General features: G+C 40.4%; 1 protein-coding gene across 1 annotated transcript in view; it reads left to right on the plus strand.

Annotated features, from left to right (window-relative positions):
* LOC116506551 (semaphorin-4E-like) overlaps positions 1-8,728 on the plus strand; it is a 45,170-nt gene extending 36,442 nt beyond the window's left edge. Inside the window, exons 11-14 of the mRNA XM_032214350.1 lie at positions 2,773-2,888; positions 3,028-3,194; positions 4,441-4,493; positions 7,932-8,728. Coding sequence (XP_032070241.1) covers positions 2,773-2,888; positions 3,028-3,194; positions 4,441-4,493; positions 7,932-8,728 — 1,133 coding nt within the window. The remainder of the gene's footprint in view (positions 1-2,772; positions 2,889-3,027; positions 3,195-4,440; positions 4,494-7,931) is intronic.
* Positions 8,729-10,329: the final 1,601 nt, after the last annotated feature.

A 10,329-nucleotide genomic window follows, 5' to 3' on the forward strand; every position in this document is an offset into this window, starting at 1 on the left:
CATTCATTCATCATTCGGGAGGGGACGGATTATAATCTTTAACCCCAGGCCTGACGGGATAGCCAGATCTTGAGGGCTGTGCGGAAGGTCTGGAGGGTGGTGAGGGTACGAATCTCCACGGGGAGATCGTTCCAAAGGGTCGGAGCTACTACTGAAAAGGCTCTCCTCCGCGTAGTTGCCAGTCGACACTGACTGGCAGATGGAACTCGGAGGAGGCCCAATCTGTGAGATCTGATAGGTCGCGAGGAGGTAATTGGCAGGAGGCAGTCTCTCAAGTACCCAGATCCACTACCATGGAGGGCTTTGTGGGTGGTAAGTAGCACCTTGAAGCGCACCCGGAGATCAACAGGTAGCCAGCGCAGCTCGCGGAGGATAGGTGTTATGTGGGCGAACCGAGGTGCACCCACAATCACTCGCGCAGCCGCATTCTGTACTAGCTGAAGTCGCCGGATGCTCTTTAAGGGCAGCCCCATGTAGAGCACGTTGCAGTATTCCAGCCTAGAGGTCACAAGGGCACGAGTGACTGTTGTGAGAGCCTCCCGGTTCAGGTAGGGTCGCAACTGGCACACCAGGCGAACCTGGGCAAATGCCCCCCTGGTCACAGCTGACAGATGAGGATCAAAGGTCAGCTGTGGGTCCAGGAGGACTCCCAAGTTGCGAACCCTGTCTGAGGGGTATAATATTTGGCCCCCCAGCCTGATTGATGGAACACTAGCCAAATTATTGGGAGGGAAACACAACAGCCACTCGGTCTTTTCCGGGTTGAGTACAAGCTTGTTAGCCCTCATCCAGTCCCTAACGGCTTCAAGACCCCGGTTCATCACGTCCACTGCTTCATTGAGTTGGCACGGGGCGGACAGATACAACTGGGTATCGTCCGCGTATTGGTGGTATCTTATCCCGTGCCTCCGAATGATCTCGCCCAGCGGTTTCATGTAGATGTTAAATAGTAGGGGGGACAAGACCGACCCCTGCAGCACCCCATATGTTAGGGGCCTAGGGGTCGATCTCTGCCCCCCAATCAACACCGACTGCGACCTGTCCGAGAGGTAGTAGGAGAACCACTGCAAAACAGTGCCTCCCACCCCCACCTCCCGCAGTCGTCGCAGAAGGATACCATGGTCGATGGTATCGAAAGCCGCCGAGAGGTCAAGGAGAACCAAGATGGAGGTATGGCCTCCATCCCTGGCTCTCCAGAGATCATCGGTCAATGCGACCAAAGCGGTTTCTGTGCTGTAACCAGGTCTGAAGCCGGACTGGAATGGGTCCAGATAGCTGGCTTCCTCCAAGGCCCGCTGGAGCTGAAAGGCCACCACCTTCTCAACAACCTTCCCCACAAAGGGGAGGTTGGAGACTGGACGGTAATTGTTAAGAACGGCTGGATCCAAGGATGGTTTCTTCAGGAGGGGTCTCACCACCGCCGCTTTGAGTGCGGGGGGGAAGACCCCCTCCCGAAGGGAGGCGGTAACAACCGCCTGGATCCAGCCCCATGTCACCTCCCTGCTGTTGGCAACCAGCCAGGAGGGACACGGGTCCAGTACACAAGTGGAGGCACTCACAGCTCTCATGGCCTTGTCCACGTCCCCGGGGGCAACATCCTGAAACTCAACCCAGCGATGGTCTACCAGATTATCCCCTTGTGCCTCGGCTGGATCTGCAAAATCGGAGTCCAAATCCGACCGAAACCGAGCAACTTTGTCCGCCAAGAACTGGACATAGTCTTCAGCCCTACCCTGTAAGGGGTCCCCCGTATCCCTCCTATTTAGGAGGGAACGGGTTATCCTAAACAGGGCGGCTGGGCGAGACTCAGCGGACGCAACCAAGGTGGCAATATACGATCTTTTTGCTGTCCTAAGTGCCCTGATGTACTCCTTGGTGCAAGTTGTTAAGAGTGCTCGGCTCGATTCAGATTTATCGGATCTCCATAGGTGCTCTAGGCGTCTCCTCCGGCGCTTCCTCTCCCAGAGCTCCTCGGTAAACCAAGGGGGCCTCCGGGATCCGCCACCTCGGAGCGGCCGTAGTGGCGCAATCTGGTCAAGGGACTCCGATGCTGCCGAGTGCCAGGCAGCAACCAGAGTCTCCACCGGACTGTGGGCGAGAGTGTCAGGAATAACCCCAAGCTCCGTCTGGAACCTCAAGGGGTCCATAAGTCGCCTGGGGCAGAACCACCTGGTCGGTTCCTCCTCCCTACAGTGGGGGTTTCGTCTCCGGAAGTCAAGCCTCAGTAGGCAGTGGTCTGACCACGACAGGGGTATGATCTCATATATCTTATAGAAAATATAGATCAAGTTTTTGCTCCCCATAATATATTTTCCAGTAGATTCTTTTGTAATGGTATGTGGGAATGACCTCGGGAGACAGGAAGGAGAGCCACAGACAACCAGCATGTAAATGGTAGCCCATGGAAATGGAGATGGTGTTCTAGTCTGCTGCTCTCTAGTTTTCCAGAGACTAAAAAAGGAAGGATGGGGGAAATGTCAGTCTTACATTATTTTGTCAATCTGACCTTTGTGCTTGTTGTCTGGACTACTATACCTTACAGGGTTAACATCTATGTATACTCTTATGAGGATCTGAGAAACCTGAATGTTTGAATTTTGCTATTTCAGTAATTACAAGTTTGTCACAGTTTGATTTATCCCAATTTATTGACTAGCCAGACAAAATAACTAAGCTCTGATATTAAAGAAATACAATTTGGGTTATGTGTTTCTAATACATCTATAAAATATAAAACAAGTAAGGTTTAACTGTATGTTTTATTTTATATAGATAAGGGTTATTTGCATAAAACTCTCAATCACCATGGAGAAATTATTATTTTGGAAGAAATACAGCTGTTCCCATCAGCAGAACCTGTGCAGATACTCAAACTAGCTTCTCTAAAGGTACAGCATTGTCCTGGTCTATTCAGCATGACACCCCTTCCTTCTGTTTCATTCCATTGTCTACTTTTGGATTTATCTATTTGAATGGTTTTTAATATCATTTAGGGAAAAAGTTAACTGTTTAGTGCTGTCTTTCCAGGGCCTGTTGTATGCCAGTTCTCCTTCCCAGCTAGTACAGCTCCCTGTTGCAATTTGCAGCTGGTATAAACAATGCTTTGATTGTATCTTGGCAAGGGATCCCTACTGTGCATGGTCCCTCTCTCTTCACAATTGTATCCTCCTGGCTAAACACCTTGAACATTCACAGTGAGTAATATAATCAATGGAACAAGTAATGAGACTTGATTCAGATTTTAAAGTGTGTACATTATTGCTCTACATTTTTAATCTTTTGTTTGCTTTGAAGCTTTGTCTGAATCAGCTTGCAACAGAATAAAACAAATCAAAGACACTGCCCAGCATTGTCTGTTTTTGCTGCCTCTATTTTTGGTGAACTTGTTCGTGTTCCTTCAGGAAGCAGTGAAGATAGCTCCCTGTAGGTAATTTTTCCCTAGCTGATAACTGAGGAGCTACTTGCAATGGAGAGGAGATGAATCTTTAGCCAGCCTTTGTACTACTGAGGATTCTAACATCTTTTTCAGTTGAAGTAGTGTTTCTGTTGAATCCCAATTTTTTTTCTCTGAAGAGGCCTTTTAAAGTTTGATTGTAGGAGAGAATGTTGAATAGGAGAACCACAAGTTTATTTTTTTAGATGACAATGAATGCTGAAGAGGGAAACCCGATATATTTCATCTCCCCCCCCCAAAAAAAATCTGAATTTATACTTTCCTATGTAGAGCTAGTTTGTAATATCTGAGTTCTCCTAGATTCACAGCTTATCCTTAAGAAAAACAGAAGCTCTAGCTAGGAGAGTCTTTGCACAGATCCATCTGGTATAGAACAGGTTTTCCTGAGTCAGGAAGTTTTATTCACTGTTAATTATGCCTTGGTCACCACCAAATCAACACTCAATTATAATTGAGTTGAGTGATTAATCACCTTTAGACAAAGTTGCATGGGTGGTATCCATGGTTATCCCTGTTGCAGCCATTGCAAGCATTCACTAGCTGTGACCACCCTCGTTATCCAATTGTCCAGTGAGGAGGGATCAAAATCGTTATCCTACCTGGTGTTTATGATGAGGCTTCAACATTGAAACCCAGTATGTGAGTTTGAGGCAGTAAGGTAGCTTTTCAGTTGCAGAAAGAAGGAAATGCCAAGGAAATGGGATGGGCATTGGTTGCTCAGCGGAAAAGCTAGGATAGGTGTAAGGTGAAACAGAGAAGTGTCCACAGATGCAAGTAGTATATCGCATCTTTTTTCTAGTTTATGCCATTGAAGCAAATTCTTCTTAGCTTCTCTTTGTAGGAGAGTTTCTGATTGCTGCTATTCTCAGACTTCCTTCTCTGCATTTCAAGGCTGAAAGTAGATTTTTAAGGGATGTTTTCTGTCTACTTTGGATGTTTTTGAATATCTTTATAAAGTAGTTGTCTTTCTTTCTTCTTTTATCAAGAGATCTAATCCAGAGCATCAGGAATGGTGATATCAACAGGTGTCCTGAAGTAGGTAGGGGAATTTTTTTTAAAAATAAGGCAACATATATTTTCTAAACAGCAATTATTGTTTAGTTATAAAATTGTTGATATAATAAGATAAATTGCACTATACTAGTATTCCAAGTTTAGGTGCTATAATCCATCCTCATTTACTCAAAATTCAATTGCTTAGGCAGATTTCTTTCTTTTGCAATATAGGTAATTTCATTCTTTAAACCAATTTTACCCAAAGCTAAAGGACACATTGGTAGTAGTTCCATAATCTTGGACAGTTTCTGGGCCTTTAGTGTCTAAATAGGATCCACTGCTGACAAATGCCATGCCTGCTTACCCTTAAAAAAATACTTTATTAGTACTCTAGTCCATGCTGATCTGGAAGCTACCATTTAAATTTTTAATGATGTCTATAATGTAACATCATTATACAGTGAAAAATTTAAATTGATCACTCTCAGACTCAGCTATCTAATGCTTTTTGCATTAGATGGCATATTATCAAGATGCCCTCTATCCAATTTTTTAATATATCTGTGTACATTCAACCATTGTCAGGATGCCATATAATGAGCTTGAAGAAAAAATACAGAATATTCTAAATTTTACAAAGAGATTGGGAGTGCAACTAAAAGAAAGGATTGTCATATGTCATTAATTGGCAAGAGAAAAGTTCTTTAGACAACATTAGGTGAATTAAACTTTTAATTACATGTAGTCCTTGTTTAACAACTGCCTCATTTAGCAACTTTCAGTTATAACAATAACTGAGTAAAGTAATTTTGTCCAATCCTTGCATCTACAATCTTCTCAATTCTGTAAAAAAATGAAAAGCTGTAAGATCGTAAGCATAGTCGCGGTTTCACTTTGCAATCACTTTGCTGAATAACCACGTTGATAGTCTCAATTGGGGTTGATAAATGAGGACAGCCTATATTATTTTTTATAATATAAATTTAAAATAATGAAATGTAGAGGAGAAACAGAAAAGCTAGTTATCTGACTTTAAAGAGAAAAAAAGCCTCTGATATAAGCAAGTATTCAGACTGTGATCTGATGCAACAAATGTGTTGTGAATATATTTAAGGGCGTAAGAGATGGAATCATTTGCATATTTTTATTTGTAATTTTTATTAAAAATTTAAAAAAAACATTAATGCAAACCAATATAAAATAAGGAAGAAAAGAAGAAGAAATCAAAGCCAAAGCCAAAAATGCATTAAAATAAAATAAAAAGAAAAAAGAAAGAAAAGGATACAAACTTCTGATATTCTTCATAGCAGTTATAATTGTATTTTAAACTCTTTCTAAAGTTATATCATTATTCTCTTCTTTTTCTAATGTCCCGTCTAATCTTCAAAATCATACATTCATTTTTTCATTTTTACACCATAATTGTGTGTCCAGTCACCAATAAATGTAGATATTGTCTTTTCTCTAATTAAAGATGTTAATTTATCCATTTATCCAAGATCTGTCAATTTCACAAACCATTCCTCCATAGTGAATATTGTTGAATCTTTCATCTTTGTTCATATAATAATCTCGCTGCAATAATCGTATATTGAAATAATCTTCCATGATTACAAGCATCATTTTTTTAGTTTTTTAAATGAACACCAGAATGATAGAATGTCTCTTTTTGTTGTTCACATTTCCAACATACATTTGAAATACCTTTATACATCTTAGTTAATTTGTCAGTGTAATGTACCAACAGTATATTAATTTATAAATATTCTCTTTAAGGTCATAGCATAATGTAAATTTCAACCCTTTTGCCATCGATCCATCTGTATGTTATAACCAGAATTCTTAGCCAACTTCATCATACAGTCTTTAATATGTTCTTCCTGTTTCAAATTCCAATAAAAATTTATACTTTTTAGCAATTACATGTGTATGATGCACATGTAATTGCATCATGTAAGTGCACAATTGTACTTCAAACTTCATGTTACTTTGCTCTACCTTAACCCTTTTTATTCATTGTGAATCTTTCTGATAACTATAAGTGGCAAAACTATATCCCTCTGCTATTAGTTGCTCTCTTGATTTCATCTCAAATTTCTCTTGATGATTTCCCAATAATTCCTGCTATGTCTTTGCCTCCTTTTCTCTTCGCCGATATGCTGCTAGTGTGGATATCCACAAAGGTGTTTTTGGGCCCAACCAACAGGTTTATATCCATTCCAATTCTCATATAACTTGAATATGTGCAGGCACACACACAAGCCACAGCAGATCTGCAGTTATGCTAATGCATTGGGATCACCTTGCTATTTGACTTTGCCTGGCAACAGTAATGTCAGAGGTGGGTGTGTAACAGCAAAATCTCTCTTCTCCAAATATGGTATTTCTCCATAGTAACTACAATAATGGCCTGTTTGCCCTCTCCCTATTGTGCAGATATGGATAAATGTTTCTCTACAGACCCATGGAACTGTTTAATTGGACCTGAATTCTTTCCAACTTAAAGATCATAACTACATTTTTCTATCTTGTCACTCATGAGCACTATGCCATCCTATCCCAATAATTTCATAGCACACAGTGGAACTGGAAGTCCTTCTAATCAAACCATTTATCCATTGTTAAAAACAGCAGTACAGACAACCATGGTAGGTCTGAATATAGGATAGTAATTCACTGAAAAGCTCGGGAGGGTTGTTGCCTGCATGTCTAAGTGCTTTCATCTCCTTTTGAATCCAGCAGAGGATGACTGCAATTTTCCCAGAGATACACACTGAAAGTCTTGCAATTTGTATGTGTGTGGGTTTAAAATGCTGTTTCTCTAAGCTTAATATTATTTGATTAAAAAGGCACACTGTTTTTGAATATAAATTTACTTTGGAAGGGGGGTCGATTGAAGATAGGGACAAGCGTGCTCCTTTTTCCTTTTGGAATCATTTTCTCTGAAGTACTGCTTCTTCATTTTTAACCTTGGGCTGAACCCAGGGAATTCCTACACGAGAGTGAGCATCAGCAGAATCAGCACATTGACTTATAGCAAAATCCCTGGTACTGTTGTCACCGAGAGAAGCTGGTATCAGATTGCGAATATTAAAAAGCTGAAAACACATTAATTTTTTAAAAAACCCAAAGCACCATGCAACACATTTTAAACAGTGCTTTCAAAGCACATAATACAGAGGGAAATGGTAGCTAGAACTTCTTTTATTCTTTCTCTGACAAGTGCTACATAAAATTAAATGCATTTACTTGTAAGGAGATGCTTCATATGGGATACCTCTCTGCAGGATCATAAACATAATTTAGCAGTATCTTTTTACTGTATTATCTAATCTAAAACATCAATATATTATGTCCCCTTCATTAATGACGATACAGATTGTATGATGAGCATTTAGTACAGACATTGAAGAAGGTTGACATAGTTCCTCGCATGAGGCAGGAAGCTATAAACTGACCACCAAGCCTTCTTGCTTTTCAGAAAAGAAAATCAGAAGGTACCCTGTCACCCTTGGCAGCAGCCCTCATCTTAACTGTGAACCTTTGTCCAACACAGCCAACCTCCTCTGGATGTTTAACAAGAGCCGCTTGCTGGAAGAAGAGGCTAAATATCTCATCCATACAAAAGGACTGGTTGTCTTTAATGTAACCGTTGCTGATACTGGGCTTTATGAATGTCAGTCTGTTGAAAAAGTCAATGGGCGAACATTTCGTGTAACAGTAGATATCTATTTCCTTCAGCTCCAGCCAGAGAAAACTTTCTACGGCCCTAAGTGTGACTTGTCAAACCTGATGTGTTCTGAAATAGCAGGTCCAAAAAGCAAACCTTTGGCAGGCCCAGAGACAGAGAACCCAAGGCAACCGCCATCCAGAAGAATCCAAAGTTTGTTGTTTATACTAATAGTTGTGGGGTCCACCGTTGCCCTTCTTTTCTTCCTTTTGCTTTCTTGGAATATTTACAAAGGCCATATCTCTCTGTCCTGGGTCTCTATATCTAAAATATCAGCAGATGAATCAGCAAGTCCAGAAATGAGTCTGGAGCAAGTAGACCTTACTCAGACAAGCTCATCCTCAAAAACAATTACTATCTCCACTGGCAAATCAAGCCCATTGATGTCTTCCTCTAAAATAGATTGCAGTATAAATATGAAGCCAAGCATTAACTCCACTAAAATCTGTGATTCTTCAAATTGTCTGGTGATGGATGAAATCAAAATTCCTGATAAAGACCATGAAATACAAGATTGCTCCAAGAGAAGGAGTTCAACACTTTTTTGATCCCACAAACTAGTTGGTAAAGAAATACCTTTTCTCTCTCTTTTTTTCTTTTAAGTGTTGTTCGATTTCTTCATGGATCACCATTTTCTTCCTGCCAGTTTCAGAATGTTCTGAAAAATAAATCTTTTGAAAAAAAGTTTTTATCAAGCCTCATTCTTCCTCCATATTGTTTCCCATATTTTCATATCACTGTAGGAGAATGCCACATCCATTTTGCAAATTATAAATACCTCATTTCTAATTCTTAAAATTAGTATAGCTATTCAAAACTGAGAAGTATTACGTATGGATTACAGGATGTTTGTGAACAACATTTTCTGTTCACATTAGACCAACCATTTGTTTTAAAGATGGGACTGTATTTTCCATTGTTGTATAAATGAAAAGAAATAAGCCATTTCTATTGCTAAACTTCAAGAATTACATTGGTCCACAGGACACTCTGCCATTGTAATGATTGCTTTCTAGAACTCTTGACTAATTAAAACTAGCAACTGTTCTTGCAACTGAGATTTCATTTTAGAATGTATAAGAATGATCCGCCCTTTGAAAAAGCCACTTTTCATAGCTATTTATGAATCACTGATTTGCAGCAAGCCTCTGAAATGGAAGAAACAGTGATGCCTTTACATATGCAAAAATAATCTCTTTTTGAAGTAGTGATTTTGTTCCAAGAACTGAGCCAGTTAAACCAGATATTGAAAAGCAGTAAAATTGTCCATTTGGTGACTGGCAGTGAGTAACTCAGACCAGTGATTTTTCCAGGAGTGCATCAGGCACTCTTCTCTGAAAGCACATTCTGTTTTGGGAATAACTGAGGGAGCTAATGGTACCTAATGCAGAAATAGAGCAGAATCATCTACCATCTCCAAGCAAAGGCAGATTGGAAAGAAGATATGCTTTAAGCAGAGATTCAGCAGGCAGGCTGCTGAGCATCTCTTGAAGAAAGTATCTTTGAACATTGGTTCTTCTGGCAGACTAGCCATTCTAGCAACTACAATGAGAAATTGTAGGTATTACAGCTTTCAAAAGTATGATCAGATAAAAATTCTGAGAGTGTCATGACATCTTGGATTTACCTTGGATCTAAAGTGACACGACCTTTCCTTGCTTTACCTTCACTTTCACTGTCGTTTCATTATCACTAGTAATAGAAGGCTAAAGTTTTAAGTATTGAAAGGACATTTGGAAAAGTAGAGCAGACAGCATCCTCAACTTGCTAGCAATCGGCTATCTAATATTGACAGCCTTTTTTAGAAACTAATTATCTGGCGCAAGGCGGATTATTTTAATTAGGTCAACAGAAATAGGAGATGAATGTTGGTGGGATCACTTTGGATATCATGTCTTGTTCATCTAAAGGGCATCCTTGAAACTTGCAGTTGGAAATGTGAAGGGGCAGTTTATTTGGAGCACTAATTACTCAGCTGTTCACAAGTTTCCACATGAAGTTCTCACTGAGACTTGTGACTCACAGTCTTTGAGATGTTGTTACTTGAACAGAAGGTTGGGTTCAGGACTTGCTGTAATCCATGTTCCTTGAAGGCAAGGCAAGGCTTAGCTCACTGATAGCCTGCTTGAGATTGTGGTGTATCCACTGA

Source organism: Thamnophis elegans, chromosome 1, assembly GCF_009769535.1.
Source record: "Thamnophis elegans isolate rThaEle1 chromosome 1, rThaEle1.pri, whole genome shotgun sequence".
NCBI lineage: Eukaryota > Metazoa > Chordata > Lepidosauria > Squamata > Colubridae > Thamnophis > Thamnophis elegans.